At 39.0% G+C, this 18,739-nt stretch overlaps 1 protein-coding gene across 3 annotated transcripts in view; it reads left to right on the top strand.

Annotated features, from left to right (window-relative positions):
- Nucleotides 1-18,739, top strand: part of agmo (alkylglycerol monooxygenase) — a 349,880-nt gene that overhangs the window by 65,567 nt on the left and 265,574 nt on the right. For all 3 annotated transcript variants that reach the window (XM_048549597.2, XM_059654521.1, XM_048549590.2), the window contains exon 3: nucleotides 9,284-9,435. In XM_048549597.2, coding sequence (XP_048405554.1) covers nucleotides 9,284-9,435 — 152 coding nt within the window. The remainder of the gene's footprint in view (nucleotides 1-9,283; nucleotides 9,436-18,739) is intronic.

Genomic DNA, 18,739 nt, shown 5'->3' with positions numbered 1-18,739 from the left:
TTCTGTGTGTCAATTTGAAATGGTTACTTCTCAGTTCAGTGACTATTTAAAATTAAGGCCTGCAAGAGACTGTCAAAGATGGAGCCTGTAAAGATTTTGTGAATATCCTCTTGTTAAAAACAAAATGAATTTTCACTTTCTTCTTGAAGACCCCTGGTAGCTATCTCTTCACTTGGTAGCCTCCAGTGCAGTATCAGTCTTCCAGCATGATTGTTATGCTTGATGTGTACACTTGTTTATGAGATGTATTGAGAAATCAAATGAAGGGCCAAGGCATGTAATACAAGAAGCCACCAAGAATATCATCAAAATAGAATGGATAAAGCAAGAAGTAGTTATTAGGGAATATCAAGTTTTGACTAAAGTCAAAAGATTGTGTGAGATGTAAAAGCCTCAGGCAACCAACAATTCTGGGTATAAGAGAATATAAGTGGAATACAATTTCAACAGAGTGCTTATTTTGAGAGCAGGAGGAACAGGAATAATACTACACTTGGAGATCAGAAGACGAGCAGAAATGTGAAGATCATTGAAATAATGCAAGAATACTGGGAAAAATGAACATAAAACATTTGATTAATTTAACTGAGAATGAAAGTTAGGATTGAATCTTGTACAGATTATATCTCTGCGTCTTAAATCCTGCACATGCAACTCGACTAGGCCACATCCCCCACCCCACTTAGTGCATTCACACACAGGTACAGACCCACACCTCTTTTGTTGCTGATTATGTTGGCCCTTGCCTGGATTATCGATCCACACTTGCAGACCGTAAATGCTAGAGGATGAAGTTTTGGTATCTTGGTTTCTTCCATTGTCCTAGTACTCGAATAAAGGAGCCTTAATGAATTTCTTCGCTCAAAATGGTATCCGATTTCAAGTCTTTATTCATGCAGGTGACTCCAAGTCTCAACCTGATCTTGTACCAATGTCATGAATGCTTACATGATGCCTTGAGGTTACAGCGTGTTGAAACAAATCAGATTAGATCATCATAGAATCATCACCATAGAATCCCTACAGTGTGGTAACAGGCCCTTTGGCCCAACAAGGCCACAGTGACCCTCAGAGCATCCCACCCAGACACATCCACCTGTAACCCACCTAATCTGTACATCCCTGAACACTATGGACAATTTAGTATGACCAATTCATCTAGCCTGCAGACCTTTGGACTTGTCGGAGGAAACTGGAGCTCCCGGAGGAAACCCATGCAGACATGGAGAGAATGTGCAAACTCCACACAGACAGTTACCCAAGGGTGGAATTGAACCTGGGTCCCTGGTGCTATGAGGCAACAGTGCTAATAAAAGTGACTTAATTGTATATCCCAGGTGAGCAATCATTTGTCCTGTGATTTAAGCCCTTCGATTCGAACTGTAGAACCCTTTTTTGTGGTTCATTTGGATTTGGTGATTATCTTGAGTTATCATTGTCACTGTTGAAACAGCAGCTTTTGCATTTCTGCAAGATGGGAACATCTATATTTATATAACATCTTTAGTGTAGTGAAATGCTTAAAAACATTGTTCAGAAGAAGAGCCATATTTGACTCTATGATAACCCTTGCAAGACCCATGGGGAATCACTAATTAATCTTCCCATGGAGCTCGATGCATATGAGTTTCTTGGTAACAGGCAATGGCCTACCCATTTGGAACACATCACCTGAGCCCTTTATAAAATAGACACATCCATTTGATTAAACCTCCTCACCTTCCCAATCTTTCCCTCACTTTTGATGGTTTTTATTGCCCTTAATGAGCTTTGCATGTAAATATCTAATTGATTTACTGGTAACAGTTAATAGCTAAAAACAAGAAAAAAGTGATTTGGTGCTGGGGAAAAAATAAATCAGTTGCATGTTAGAGCACCTCTGGATATGTAAAAAAAATAAAAAATAAACAAAGCTGACCCAGAAGTTAACCCAGTTTACATGTTGACAGACAATGGCACTTACATGTTTACATCTATTTTTGAGAACACATTCCAAATTCTTTCTTTCTGTACCCACTTTTGTTAAAATATTATTTCAAAGATAATTACTTGTTAGGATTAAATTTCAGGAAAAAGTGAATTGAATATTTAGAGAAAGAAACTTTAAAATGATTTAAGTTTGGTATGCTTGAAGAGACTGTTCCTTTTTTTTTGAAAAAAGCTCATTCTATACTGATGTCACGTTGCTTTTATGTGAAAGATTTTAATAATGTTTGAAGTGCTATGCTTGGTGCCACATGGAATTAATTATGTTCCTGCCAATTTAAAAAAAAGCAGACCAGCCCTACCTCTCCCTCACTTTGCATTGACCGTAATGGGTTTTGCAAGTAAATTATTCAATTGGAAACACCAATCATTTATTGATGGTGGTTAACAGATGAAATAAAAACACTATGGTGATTTGATGATGGGGGAAAAAAATAGTCCTGTGTGATAACACTTCTGGATATATAAAAAATACTAAAGAACTATCTGTCCTGGGTTGGGACAAACCTATGAATGCTGTGAGTAGTGACTCTGTTTTGATGTCCAACAATAAATGATTTTCCTTTCCAGTTGGGCTTCCTGAGTTATTACATTAGCAATGAGAGTTGGATAGAAAGAGATCACCAACAAACAGTCATTTTCCCTACCGCTTGTGGGCCCCTGACTTTAATATTCAGAAAAAATTTAAGCTACCCAGCAACTGCAAAATCAAAATTCTTTGACGATCTGATAAATATGGTACCAGACCACTATGACCCCCGAACCATCAGTTAAATTGCACTGTCATAGGTTTACCATGGCTTACAGACTTCATGAAGAACCAGTTACTGAATTCTTGGTGAGATTTTCAAAATTGTTGGAACACAGATCACAGATTTTGGGAAAAGTTAAGGGATTGCTTAGTTTATGGAACTAATAATATTGCGCCTAAAAGGAAGCTACAGTCTGATCCAGATCTGGACTTAAAGAAAGCCTTAGAACTGGCTCTTTGCTGCAAAGACATGGAAAATGGGCTTGGGAGTTTCAGGGACACATGAACAGCATCGTCCTCAACCTTGGGATTTCCCGTAACGCAGAGCCAGGTCCCCTGTGGGTAATACTGGTAGCTCCCCATTTGTTGCAAAGGGAGGGTGTTTGGAGTTGTAGGCAGCAAGGGTTCCAGAGCTGTAAGAATGTCCATGCCACACTTGTTGTCATAATTTCGTACTAGTTAAGGCTACTGAAATAATAGGCAAACTACAAGACTGAATGGTGCATACCAACCAGGTTAAAGGGTGAAGCCACCGCACGATAGAGCTTTGCAAATAAATCAGTCTGAGGATGAGGAATTAATACAGCTGAATTGTATCTCTGCTTCCAAATTTGCCCCAATCAATGACTGTCCCACTGACATGCAGGTAGACATATGGGCTGCTGTATCTGTTATCGGGAGAGACCTTTTGCAAACTCTGAAGGGGTATCTTGCCTTTATGCCTACAGGAAACCAAGGCTAGATTGGCTGCGTACACTGAGAAGCCTTTATGTCTCATTGGGACCACCGTAATTCTGTTTATGCACAGATAGCAGGCAGTCTGACTGCCCTTATTAATGGTACAAAGGTCAGGCCCCAACACTTTGGGAAGAGACTGACCGCAGAAAATTTGCTAGGATTAGAAATTGATCGTTAAAATGGGTACTGGTGATCTATAAGCCATTGGGAAGTATCCCAAAGTGTTCCAAGAAGGCCTTGGGAAGATAAAAGATGCCAGGGCCAAGATCTAATTAGTCCCAGAAGCCCAACGTAAATACTTCAAGGTATGACCAATCCTCTATGCTCTACATGCCAAAGTAAATGCTGAAGTGGCACATCTGGAGGAACTTGGCATGATCCACCCAGTGCAATTTGCTGAGAGGGCCGTACCAGTAGTCACATTTTTTGTAAAACCTGACAACTCAGTCCGACTCTGTGAGGATTATAAACTGACAGGCAACAGAGCTTCTTGCTGAGGCAGGTACCCTATGACATGCACAGTAGTTGGCTGAGAGTCACATCTTTTTCAAACTGGCTATGAGCCATACTTACCTCCAACAGGAGCTTGAGGCATCATCCAAGAAATCCATCACTGTAAATAACTCATGAAGATCTGCGTAAGTAGACTTTCTTGTATTCAACAATCTCTTTGAATTGTGCCATCTTTCAAGCATTAATGGAAAACATCCTCCATGGGATGCCCAGAGTGGCAGTCTATGTGGAAGATGTGTTAATCACAGAAGCTACTGCAGAGGACCATTTGGAGAGTTTGGGAGGGTTTTCTGACATTTCTCTGTAGCTGGCATCCTGCTAATAAGGGAAATATATGGTGTTCCAGGTGAGCAAGGTAACGTACCTTAGGTACAGGGTGGACAAAGAGAAGGTGAAGACCATACGTAAGGCTCCAACTTCAAGGAACACAATGAAGTTGACGTCTTTTCTAAGTCTTATAATTTACTATGGGAAATTCATACTCAACCTGGCAATCCTGCTGACAATCCTCCCTGTCTCACTAAATAAAATCAGAAATGGTTGTGACAAATGCCACGAGAAAAAGCCAAAGGAAATGCTAGCTGCTGAAAACCAACAGTAAAAATGCCCGTGTAGCCTGGGTCCACTTTATGAAATTTTTCACCTGTTTTCCTCATCACCTTGTTCAGAGATGTTATTATACACATCTGGAGTAAGTGGGACTTGAACCTGGACCTCAAAGAGCTCAGGTGTTGACAAATATATTAGCTCATTATGATTTCTGTTCAGGATAGCAGCTGGTATTATTGGACCATTAGGATGATGGAGCAGAATGCTAATAGAACCTTCTGGACAGGTTTTGCACCGTTTGGTAAGGTTTTTGATATCAGAGTATGTGTCGAGAAGCCAAACGTAGCTCCTTGCAATCATGAATCTGGAAGAGGAGGAAGGAAGTATGCCCAGATCGAGAAAGAAGGTTTGACCATATTATTTACAGTAGGAATGTTTTACCAGTATGTCTGTGGTTAGCATTTCACTAGTGTAACTCCTCACAATCCTCTGCTGGGCCTCTTCAAGGAAGACAAGTTGATTCTTCCCTTCACATCAGCTCAGATCCAAGCTGTGCACTGTTATTAGGTGCCGATGAATATATCATGGAACATCATTCAGGGAGACACACAGCCAATGAGGATGCCTCGAGTTACCTCTGCTACCCACCAGACTGCTGTCACCTCCGAAGCTAAATGAAGTCATCAGGACTTTGAACTTTCATGGTCACTCTACCAGTATCTGTCTAGCAAATTCAGGATCCAATGTTGGTGCAGTTATGTCATATCAAACTAAATGGTAAACCACAGGCATATACTACGGAAGAGTTGAAACCTATGTCTTAAAGTATCAGGAGTTGAACATAGCAGCTGGTATCATCTTGTGAGGAGTTTTGATGGTTGTCCCATATCCAGGTTACTAAGCAATACTTCAATAATTGCACAATGGCTACCGAGGAATTTCTAAAATGTGAATGAATGCAAGGAGATATGTTTGCCTGCCTGCATATACACAGATAGCAAAAACCTTGTCAAACTGTGCAAAACTTGCCAGGAAGTCTCTATGGGCAGCCTCATTGTACCCATGGGAATGGCCAGGTGACCGTGAGTATAAATACTTGCGGATTTTGCAGGCCCCATTTATGGGGTCTACGTTCTCATCTTTATTTGCACTCATTCAAAATGGATCAATGTGCACTGAATGGCACCTCTACCACCTCTTACAACACCAGAGAAAAACCTCCTCCGATTCTTTAGTATTTCAGACCTTCATGAAAACAAAAAGAGTAAGGCACGTATACATGGCACTCTACCCCCCCACCTCCCCTCTATCTGGCTGAGTGGTCCAGGTATTCAAAGTCACATGTGAAAGCAAACTACAGGATCTTTGGAAATGAAGCTTGTGCATTTCCTCTTCAACTACAGGACAGCACTGCATATGGTGACGGAAGTAACTCTCGTGGAACTATTGATACGTTGATGCCTGCAGACTGGGCTTATCCTGAATTTCTAAAACTTGGGCAGCAAGAATTAAACAGGAGCCCCCCCCCAAAAAAAAATGGGGCCATGATGCACATAGGTCAGACAAAGATGTTTAAACTAAAAAATATGGTTCGTGTCTTTGAGAATGGTGCCCAAACAGAAAGCAGAGCAGTTGGACAGAAAAAGGAGAGGATAATGATCTAGCTAAGTGGATGAATAGCTATTAATGGAGATTGTCAGTGTCCAACAATGGGAAGATGCTTGCCAGCCCTCACCCTTGACCAAATCCAGAAGGCGACTGAAATTGGGCCATGGGCAAAACAATGCAAGAGAACCCATCGTTACAGGAGTGAGATGAACCTTCAGATTTGGAAGGGATGTGATGACTGCTATAAGTCACATGGCGAATCATTGATCAATCTCGTCATGGAGCTCATTGATTATGGGTTCCCTTGGGAGCAGAAAATGGCCCTCCCAGTTGGAATTCAGCACCTGAGCTCTTTGAGGTCCAGGTTCAAGTCCCACTTACTCCAGATGTGTATAATAACTTCTCTGAACAAGGTGATTAGGAAAACAGGTTAAAAATTTCATAAAGTGGACCCAGGCTACACGGGCATTTTTACTGTTGGTTTGTAGCGGCTGAAAAGAAAAATAATTAAAAAGTTGCTATGATTTTGGTGGTGGGAATGCCGTTCAGTGGTTGCGCCTCTACCTTTGAGCCAGGAGGCCCTGATTCAAGTTCCACATTTACCAGAAGTGTGAAATAATATTGCTGAGCAGGTTGATGTGAAAATAGGTTAAAAAAAAGGTGTGCCTAGCATCAGTGGTTCATCCTTAAAAACGTTGAGGGGAATAAAAATACAGTGGATTGTTAGTGTTAAAACCATTCAGCACTTCAATCTGAGGCAAAACCCACAGTGTAATTCAGATAATGCCTCCAATGTCATTATGGCGCCAGAAACTCTGCTGTCACTTGAACCTGCGGGTGTATTAGCACTGGATAAAGGATGTTACCTGGAATGGAGGGACGGTCTTATGAGGAAAGGTTGAGAGAGCTTGGGATTTTCTCTTTAGAACAACGAGGATGAGAGGAGTACAAAATGATCAGAGGTATAGATAGAGTGGACAGCCAGAGACGTTTTCCTAGTGTGGAGGTAGCTGTATCAAGGAGGCATAGTTTTAAAGTGGATGGAGGTAGATATAGGGGAGATGACAGAGGTAGGTTCTTCACTCAGAGAGTGGTCAGGAAGTGGAATGCTTTTCTGAAGAGAGTAGTGGAGTCGGCCTCATTAGGGATATATAAGCGGCTATTAGATAGACATATGGATGATAGTATAAGGTAGGGGTTGAGGTTAGATAGACCTTTAGGATTCGGGTAGAAGTTCGGTACAATGTTGTGGGCCGAAGGGCCTGCACTGTTGTGTACTATTCTATGTTCTATTCAGTTGTGTGTAAGGCATATCTGGCTATGAAGAAACAAAAAAACAACAGATTAAAGAAGGCGTCTGCAGAATAGGCTGCCCTGGGCTGGAACTCGCCTATGTGTACTGTGAGTAGTGACTAAATTTTGGCATTCGACAGTAAACGTCTCTATCCAGTCAGGTTTTATGGATTACTAGAGACCTGAAGTATTAACTCTGTTTCTCTCTGCACAGATGCTGCCAGACCTGTTGAGTTTCTTCAGTATTGTTTTAATTTTATGTGCCCCAAGACAGTCTCAGCAGCAATATAAAACAAAATATGACACCAAGGGGTGAAAGGAGACATCAGATGAAATAACCAATAGTTCGGTCAAAGGATAAATTATAATGGATATCTTAATAGAGGAACGTGAGGTAGAGCAGTGGAGGGAAATAACGAACGTATTCCAGAGATTAAAGCCCAGGCAACTGAGGGTGTGACCACTCAAGGTGGAGCAATTAAAGTCAGCAATGCTTAAGAGACCAGAATTAGGTGAGCACAGATGGAAGGTGAATATTTCAAAATCAAGGTATTGTTTGGCCAAGAGCCAATGTAGATCAACAGCCACAGGAGTGTTGGAAGAGCAGGACTGGAGTCAGTTAAAGCAAGGAGAATCTCGATAGGTGCTGTTATACGTGCCGAATATTCTGTTTTTATTTCAGATTTTCAACATTTGTGATATTTTACATTGTTTTGGATAATTCCACATAAAACTTTGCTGTAGTACTGCAGGATGGGCCGTGAAATAATCTTCTCTTGGAAGATAAAATGGATAGTGTAATTTTTGGATTTAACTTCTTTTAGAAGATTTAATTTAAGCTACTTTGACTTTTTAAAAAAAAATTGTCTCAGGCCCAACTATTGTTATTCTACAAATGTCAGCAAACACCCATGAAATGCATTAATCTCAGGAGCAAAATTTGTCTATGACAAATTGCATGAAGTCAGACGAATGAGTTATAGACAGTGCATACTCATGGTCTTTTTTTAAGTTTAGTTTTTGGGAAGAAGAGAAGCTGGAATTATTTGGCAGCAACCTATGTTTTAAAATGAAATACTTCAATGTTTACAGACTCTTCTTCAATCAATGAGGATCTTGAACTGTAGATGATGAACTCGTGTTCTCATGGAATGCAACATGCTGATTAAAAAAAAACCGGTGTTTTCTTCTTCAATAGTATGTGAGGGTCGCTGACTGAAGTGACACTTATTACTCATCTTTAAATGCTTTTCAGAAGGTTATGGTGAGCTGCCTTCCCAAATTGTTGAAGTCCTTGAGGTGTAAGCGTACTCCCCCCACCCCCACCCCCAGTGCAATTAGGATGCTATTAAGAAGAAGCCTAAGATTGTTGTGGAATAGAACATTGCCAACATTCATAGAAACTTTTTACTTTACTTTGGATATTCTATCTTTAAATTTTGACTTATTTTCCCTCACTCCCGTATTGAGTTCAATAATTCTTTTCAGTTAGATAGGCATCTGAGAAAACAAAATGTATAAAAAAAAGACTCAAATAGTTTTAAAAAAAGAACTGCAGGGAAAATCTGAAAATCATAAGTTAGCAACATTTAATTTATTCCTTGCATTCCATTTGACATGTGCAACTTCTTGCCTTCTTATCTATACAGGTGTTTCTTTTTGATTGTAAATATCTTTTGGAAACAGGGTAGTGACTAAAAATGTATCTAATATTTTTCCACCTCTGGCTGTTTTAAATAAATATATTGGTCAATCAGACACTGCTCAGTTTTGAAATGTGTACGTAGTTTTAATTTTGGAAAAGAGTAACATTGTATCAAATTTACCTTTATTTTATTTGTTTAGGCTACTGGGCCGAGGCATTGAGCTGACTGGTTACATTTACATCTGGAGGAATTTTAGGCTGTTTGAACTCCCATGGAATTCTGCCTGGACATGGTGGTTGGCATTATTAGGAGTTGACTTTGCTTACTATTGGCTCCATCGAATGTCACATGGTAGGACATTTTGAAAACAATAGTTTGCCAATGTTTGTATGTTAATAAAGATTAGTGAATGCTTAGCTTTTCACATAAGGCATTTCAACTTTTTAATTGAGACTATTTCTTCAAGACTGAGTGAAAAATGGTTATTTCCTGGTATGGTATAATGATAGGATATTATATGTCAATATAAATCTATTGGGCCATGATGACTGTGCTGGTATTTTCTTATAACATTTGCTTACCTCCTTTTTGGTAAGGAACAGAAAAGAGCTAACAGTGAAATAGTGTTTTTAGATGGACCAGTTGTTCAAAAAAACATCGCATTTATACAATTCCTTTAATGTGGAAAGGCAGTCTATAGTCCTTCCCAGGAGAGTTATGAAACAAAATTTTACACTGAGTGAAATAAAGAGATATTAGCTTAGGCAAAAGAAACAACTTGCCCAAAAAGAGAAGTTCCAAGCAGCTATGTATAACAGATGGAATTCTAGAGCTTGGTGCTTGGTAGTTGAAGGTATGGAGCAATTAAATTCATGAATGCCCAGGAAACCAGAATGGGGGAACACTGAAATCTTGGATTGCTTTAGGTGAGGCTATTTGTAATCAGTGATAGGAATATTAAAATAGAGACATTGCTGGAATAGAAACCAACAGATCAAGATGATACATTATGATATTTAGTTGACAATGCTTAAACATAAAGTTTTAAATAAAATGTTATAAAAATTGATATGTGTATCTGCAGCGTTTCACTGAGCATTAGGTTATATTGATGTTGCATGTGTTATGGTGCCAATCAGTACCGGGTTATGGTTGGGATAGTTTGTTGCTACCGCACCTTTTCTATGGCTAGGTTTGGGAGCATACTTGGTTTTCAATGGTAGAAGAATCCCACTCGCGAGTCTTACCAAGAAGGCACCTTGGGTATAACAAGCTAGAGTTTATTGTGTGATTCAGTCAGGTACAAATTACATTAGTAAGTTAGACATTAGTATGAAGACTATTGGGGCCCATGAAGACTTTCATCTGACTACATTGCAAGATGCTTTAGGTGTACTTTTGTATGTTTGTTACTTTGGGTTTTATGGCGTACAGTTAATTGAAGACTATGCTTCTATTTGATTTGGTTAATTTTGCTTGTTCGAATTTACATGGCTTTCCACTGAAAACACATCTCTCGGTGACATGTAAAATCCAGTCCCCATAGTTTGTCTAATGTCATCCAACCATGCTGGATCTTGGGTGTGTGGTAGGGGCTTCTTGAGCAGGAGCAACTGTATGATCAAAAACAGAAGTACTGGAGAAACTCTAAAGGTCTGACAGAATCTGTGGAAAGAAAACAGTTAATGTTTTGAGTCCTGTGGAACTGAACAACAAAACAGTATCATAAAATGAAACACAGAACTGGAGATGCTGATGACTTAAAACAGAAACCTGTAACTGCTGGAGAAACTCAGCAGGTCTGACAGCATCTGTGGAGAGAAAGCGGAGTTAACATTTCAAGTCCAGTGGGGACATTTAAAATAAGTATGCTTTTCTCAGAAGAGAATTATTATGAATAGTGTAGCAGGTGTAAGAATGTTTCAAATAAATGTGTTCTTTTGTACTTTTGTTTGTAAAACTTTACATTCTGTACTTCAGTTTTGATATGAGTTCATTTACTTGCTGGAGTACATTTAAGAGTGCACCAATAGTTATTGTATGTTTTAATGAAAACACAGCAAAATATTTCCACTTCCCCATGTTCTCATTAAGTCTGAGATTTATTTTCAGAAAAAGTGGGTAGGGTAGGACAGGCAAATGGTCCGTTGAGCCTTTTGCCTTCGCCATGGACAAAATTGGTTTGATAGACATTGGTTTAAGGATGTGAAACTAACCACAGTATTGAACCTAATCAGTTTCAGCCTCTTCACCAATGATTTTCCCTCTACCAAAAGGCCAAGAGCAGGAATAATTAATGATGATTGCACAGCATTCAGTTCCATTTGCAACTTTTCTGTTAATGATGCATGTAATAAGATCTGGAAAACATGCAAGCTTTGACAATTAAGTTGGAAATGTTCAGCAATGGCATCTCCAACAAGAGAGTTAATCACCTCTTGAATTACAGGTTATGGAGAGAAGTACAAATTATAACAGTTTCAGATGCATCATTGTGAGAGAGAAGATATCTGACTTCTTTGAAGGACTTTTTACTTAAGCCAAATGGGTCGCTAAACACTTAGTTGCAATGCACTTTATTAGAAAAGCAGTGATCCTTTAAAATAACAACTTAAGCATTGAGCATTAATATTTCCCATACCTACTCTATTACACTGCGAAGCATTGATATACTAAGAACTATGGATTGATCAGGTCAATTTGTCTGCCTCCCCACATAATGCAATGAGATATTACTCACTGTCTTTTTCAATATTTATGTAATACACTAAATCATGTGTTGATAATTCTCCAGCATACTTCAAACTCCTCTTGCCAAAAAGAAATTTGATGTGCATCCATAAAATTTTGGACAAAGCTACAGTAGGTCTGGAGTCCTGGCAAATCATTAGGTTTTGTATTGTTCAAAGATAATCTGAATGGTTGGCAAGAATGTAAGACTTTCTAAGCCAAATTTTGAATAGTGGATCAAATATGTATAGCACTCTGTTTAGCATAACCTGTTTTAATGTGATGTGCATGGCATGCAGAATAACTATTCAGCTCTATAGCCTGGGCATTTATTTCACTCACTATTTGTGGGAACTTGCTATGTAAATTTGCCTACATAATAAACATGGGTTCATGCCTGAATAATTCACTGCCTGTAAATTCTTTAGGGGAATTTTAACCATGTTAATTTAATTTTGCCATCTATGAGGGCAATCAGCTCATCTCAAATCTTATGCACAAATGTATTTGCTACCATGTTCATAAATTCTCAATATGTTGCACTGGAAAACCTAAATATGTTAAAATGTATGAACATACCAAACTTTAAGTTTTTCCATTTAAATAGTTAAAGTGACTTTAATGACAGATAATCCTGGATGGAATAAATTACAATGTAATTTTATATTCAAAAATATCCACTTCACATATGCACAGAATTTTCAGTGAAATAAGCATTGAATTCTTCATTAGTGAATAACATCTATGTAATAAAATTCAAAATAATGTAATGCAGCAGGTTTGTGAATGGAACTCAGAAAATGTGCCTCTCTTGCAATCTCTAGATTATTTTTGGTGTCTGCTGGTCCTAAGTTGTGTTTTTAGTTGTTTCTTATCCCTTGTTGTTTGGATGAATAGGATTATTTTAGAAAACGAACCGAACATCTGAAAGAATCAAACTCTTAAGCATTGAAGTGTGCTATTTTTAAACTGTTATAAACATATGTAAATTCTAATTAATTTTTTTCAAGCAAATGGAGCATACATTTTGCAACTTTTGATTTCCGTTCCTGTTGATTTCTTTTGACATTATTCCTGAAGGGTTAGGAGATTGATCAGAACTTTTGCACACTTTGTAGTTTGCTGAATGGTGCACAAAAGTACAGGGAACCAAAACTAAGCAACGGTGGTCTGGACCTCACTAAGAATGAAACTTGGGCAATTAGGTTGAGTTTTAAGATTGAAAAGGTGATGGAATACTGATAATAGTGAAGCGTAGGAACATATTGCAGCAAATAGCTATACAATGGACCAGCATAAGATTGAATGACACTATTTCAAAAACATTGAATGTTGACATAAGTAGCACTAAGTTGCATGTCAGAAATCATAATGCAGTGAACTGAAAATACATTGAGGAGATGGTGGCTTGAGAATATTTAGAAAGAGAGTCTACGGGTCTCAGAGTATTGGAAAAGAAGTTCTGGAGTGAGTTCGGAGTACAGAAGTGGTGAAATGATATACGAACTGACAGAAATTGGAAAAGCATAAAACTACTTCAAAAGAAGCTGAAACAACTCAGAAAACGTGTACATCTTAAAAAGATGCAACTAGACAAGGCCGCAGTTTTATGATAGTTGGGTATGTTAAATTCATTTTTATTGCATTCTATTTCGGTATTTGTAGAGATGTTTTGGTATCAATTTCTGTAATTCAATTATTTTCCCTGTAAAATCAGACATACATTAGCCTTTCACTTATTATGAAAATAGTTAGTGACACAGGAAATGTAATGTGACATGATTTTGTTGCAACTTATGCTGCAATCTGTCTCTGTACTTGAATTTTTTTATTTATATAACACACAGCAGGGTAAATTTTTGGAGTATGTTGAGAAATCTTGATGAAATCTTGATCTGGCAATAAAATATCTTTTTTAGGGGAGCTTTGGGATATGTTCATTCCATGCCAAAAATAAAGTAAGATCGCCAGTAGAGAACTCATGAATCTCTTCACACTAAGATTAGAAGACTTGTGCTGCTTCTGCATTGCCCTATTCTGCTTGTGGATGAAGCCAACTCTCACTATTATTCTCCCCTGTTCTGGACCTGAACCCACACTTTTTTAAAGTAGCTCTTTCATCTCCTCCTTGCTGTGACCTCATCTTGTCTTAGAAGATCCCAAGTTGTTTTTAATATTCTGGTTGTTAATTATATATTGCTTTTAATTGCCAGCAGATGGTGGCATTAAATGGGAGTACACTTGAGCCCCTCTAAATAGTTGGTCTGATTTTTGGGTCAAGTGGTGCTTGCTTGTAACTGTGTTCATAAATAAATGTTTGTGCAAGTGATTCCAATTGTACCTTTCACCAGTTGGGATTTCTGAAATACACCATAAGGGTGCAGGATGGTTACTTGAGGTGAAGGTTAGAAGTTAAGGAAAAACACTTTCAAACAGAACATGACAATTCTAATAGTCATCATGGGAAGTGGCATAAACCAAAGTCTAAAATGTTGGGATATGATTACAATCTAATTCTCTCTCACTCTGAATCATACGGCCAATAGAAGAATGAAGTGGATATGTGGCCAGAAGTTTTATGTCTACTGAAGAGAGAAAAAAGTATGGCCTTAGCATTGTGACTTCTGACCAGAAGTAAATTCAGAAGTATAATTTATGTGGAGGTGAATGCACAATAGTTGGATAGTGATGAAGATATGAGGCCTTAGAACATAGAACATAGAACATAGAACAGTACAGCACAGAACAGGCCCTTCAGCCCACAATGTTGTGCCGACCATTGATCCTCATGGATGCACCCTCAAATTTCTGTGACCATATGCATGTCCAGCAGTCTCTTAAATGACCCCAATGACCTTGCTTCCACAACTGCTGCTGGCAACGCATTCCATGCTCTCACAACTCTCGGCGTAAAGAACCTGCCTCTGACATCCCCTCTATACTTTCCACCAACCAGCTTAAAACTATGACCCCTCGTGCTAGCCATTTCTGCCCTGGGAAATAGTCTCTGGCTATCGACTCTATCTATGCCTCTCATTATCTTGTATACCTCAATTAGGTCCCCTCTCCTCCTCCTTTTCTCCAATGAAAAGAGACCGAGCTCAGTCAACCTCTCTTCATAAGATAAGCCCTCCAGTCCAGGCAGCATCCTGGTAAACCTCCTCTGAACCCTCTCCAAAGCATCCACATCTTTCCTATAATAGGGCGCCCAGAACTGGACGCAGTATTCCAAGTGCGGTCTAACCAAAGTTTTATAGAGCTGCAACAAGATCTCACGACTCTTAAACTCAATCCCCCTGTTAATGAAAGCCAAAACACCATATGCTTTCTTAACAACCCTGTCCACTTGGGTGGCCATTTTAAGGGATCTATGTATCTGCACACCAAGATCCCTCTGTTCCTCCACGCTGCCAAGAATCCTATCCTTAATCCTGTACTCAGTTTTCAAATTCGACCTTCCAAAATGCATCACCTCGCATTTATCCAGGTTGAACTCCATCTGCCACCTCTCAGCCCATCTCTGCATCCTGTCAATGTCCCGCTGCAGCCTACAACAGCCCTCTACACTGTCAACGACATTCATTTGAGTTCTTCAGTGAAAATGACAAGAAAATAGATCTGGTAAAATCTTTTGATGTATGAAAAGTGTTAATTAATTTCAGGAATAGACAATCACTCCTTTGAAGAATATGATGCGGACAATTGCACAAAGGATGAAAGAAATTCAGGAATCTCTGGTTCAACACTCTGTAGAATTTGCTGGATTGTGCAAATGTGCTCCATACAGATAGCAAGCACTACTGCACTGGTGTTTGGGACTCAAGAGAGAGACTTTCTTGTTAGACCAAATGTCTGCTGTCGTAAAATCTCTTGGGAAAGCAATCACTTCCTTCACCTTCAGTGGGACGAATGGGGGCACTCTGCCATGACATGCAATAAAAGCTCAATGATTTCCAGACTATAAAATGATCAAGATACGGCATCACAGAAGGTTTTAAAGATGAGCCAAATGAAGATGAAAGCATTTTTCTAGATTTGGCTGATACAGAGGAAGACAGAATTGGAGCAGCAATAATACATGATGAAATGCCTGAGAAGTGGTTAAGTACATGCTTAAGGATAAACTGGCATCAAGCTGTGATGAATATCCCAAAAAATGAGGCAGACCCCTTGAATTGACACATAAAAAAGAATTCTGACGAAGAGGATGAAGATAATGATGTGTATGAATGAATGGTACAAGCCACAAGGAATTTTAGTCCTTTAATGAATGTGTTGGTTGCAGACTTATCTAACTGTGGAATGTCTCACTTTGACAATGTGTGGAATCGACTGGTTGAAATGCTATCTTGAGTCACTCCATAGTGGGTTCGATACCAGATTAAGACATATATAAGTACTTGTTGCTTTGACTTGTCATCAATAAACTTAGTGAAGTTGTCATTTCATGTAAAATAATTAGGCTAAGTCATTTCCTAAATACTGATGACTTTAATTAAATATTTGTGCTATTGTGTAAAACTTCTTTAAAATGTGGATGGCCAATCTTCAACTTCTATCATCTGATTTTAGTACCTGAAATCTTCATGGATTAAAATTTTATTTTTAAAGGATGAAACATGGACCTAAATGGTTTCAATCATTCAACTACATGGTGGTTAGTAGTAGAAAAAACAAAATTATCTGAAATGAAATTAACATTTTACCAAAAGCTTTGAAACCTGTCAGGTGTCAAGAAACTTGGAGCTTCAGTTTTAATTTTCTCTAATATGATAGGTTACATATATTGGATATTAATGGTGCTTACAGCTCTCTACCTTGGAAAGATGATAAAGTCAGACTCAAGAATACATAAAGGAACCATACTTCAAAGTCTATTTAATTTGCTGCTCACAACCAGGTTTCCTTTACATTATGAGACCAAATTTAGACTGGGTGACTGCATAGTGGAACACCTCCGCTCTATCTGTAGGAATGACTCTGATCTCCCAGTTGCTTGTCATTTTCAATAAAACATGGCGCTCTCATGCTAACTGTGCCCTGGGCTTGCTGCAATTTTGCAATGAAGCACAATGCAAGCTTGAGAAACAGCATTTTTTTAGGCTTCAGCACTTACAGCTTGACGTTTCAATATTCATTGAATTCCATAAGTTCAGAAGCTGACCAAATTATCTTTTTCTTCCATTCTTTCTGCAGCCCTCACCCCCTCACTGGCTTATCTTGTCTGTGTCTTGTTTACTTTGCTCTTAGCAGACAGAATCCATTCTCTCTATTTCACACAATCTCTTGCATTACCATCAACAACACCATTGTCTTCTGCACTGGGCCTCTCCTCCATCTTCCCCTTGTCCTTCCTCTGTCTCTGTCAAAAGTATATAAAGGACACATTTTCCAGTACCTTTTCAGTTATGAAGAAGAATCAGACAGGACTTGGAATGTTAATTCAGTTTCTGTCTCCCACAGATGCTGCTGAGTTTTTCCAGCATTCTCTATTTGTGTCTGATTTCAGTGTCTCTTTGATGGAGTAACAGATTTACAAAAAATAACAATGGATTTGTAACAACAAAGGTGGACAAATCTTCCTTCATCTTGAAAGCCAACACCAGTGGGGGAAGAAAATGGGAGAAACATCCATTCACTGAAAAAACAAGGATTTTGCTGCCGAGGATACAAATCCTCAATCAAACGCTGCATTCTCAGGTCCAAGTATAACAACTTAAGGACATCTAAGATGTTTAAAAAGTTCTTAATGTTCTTTCTCTTGTCTTTCTGCTCGACACAGTCTCCTTTTCAAAGTTCATTCCTGTTTTGTGTGACTTTGTTTGATGTTGCATTTCATCTTTATTTTTCACAGGGTTAGAAAGTGTCTAAATTCCTCCTTCTTTCACTTGGAACTGGCTTATTAATTTTGACTAGCACAAGTGATCAAATCAACTCAGACCCTGATGGGCAATGAACAAATTAGTTGATAAAATATGATGATAATGCAACAGTGAAGTTCTCAATGTCAAAGAAAGAAAAGTTCAATTTCCATCCACGGCTTCAGCAGCAAGATGAGAATCTTGCTAGTGAGCAGCGAGCGATCGATTGGCATGCATTGTCCTTTATTATTGTGTAATGTTTTGCAGTTTTCTGCTTTCCCAAGCCATGTAGATCATGATAATTCTCAGCTTGACTGCTGCAGCTTGCAGGCCTTTTCTTTGGGATCTGTCTTGGTCAGTATTCCAGACATTTTTGGGTGTGCTTTAAGGGCAGCAACCCACTTGTTCCCTCCACTGAGGGAAACTGGCAATGGCAAAGAACTGTACACACCACATCATCTGGGCACATATGGGACTTATCTTTAATATAGTTCAACTCTACAGTACTGCACTTTGGAGCTCACAGACACCTTAAATTGAAATTTTCTGCTATTCTGCTTTGCATTTAAGAACAGATCCCGATCTCATGCATTGTAACAGGGTTCTTGGAGTCATTGAGTCGCAGATTTAAACAGCACAGAAACACACCCTTCGTTCCAACTCATCCATGCTGATCAGCTATCCTAAGTTAATCTAGTCCTATTAGCTAGCATTTGGCCTGCATCCTTCTAAACTCTTCCTGTTCATGCACCCATCCTGATGCCTTTTACATGTTGTTATCGTACCAGCATCAATAAACGTGCAGCTGGAAAACTACAGCAGGTCAGACAACATCAGAAGTGCAGGAAAGTCAATGTTTTGGGCCAAATCGTTGACATACCTACTCCTCTGATGTTGTCTGACCTGCTGTGCTTGTCTAACTCCACGTTTATTGACTCTGGCTTCTGGCGTCAGCAGTCTTCACTGCCTCCTTGTAATTGTACCAGCCTCTACCACTTTTTCTAGCAGCTCATTCCATACATGCGCTGCCCACTTGTGTGAAAATGTTGCCCTTTCCATCCTTT

This window comes from Stegostoma tigrinum, chromosome 2, assembly GCF_030684315.1.
Source record: "Stegostoma tigrinum isolate sSteTig4 chromosome 2, sSteTig4.hap1, whole genome shotgun sequence".
In the NCBI taxonomy this organism is placed as follows: domain Eukaryota; kingdom Metazoa; phylum Chordata; class Chondrichthyes; order Orectolobiformes; family Stegostomatidae; genus Stegostoma; species Stegostoma tigrinum.
The sequence above is the reverse complement of the archived record's forward strand: the minus strand, read 5'-3'. Positions and strand labels throughout refer to the sequence as shown.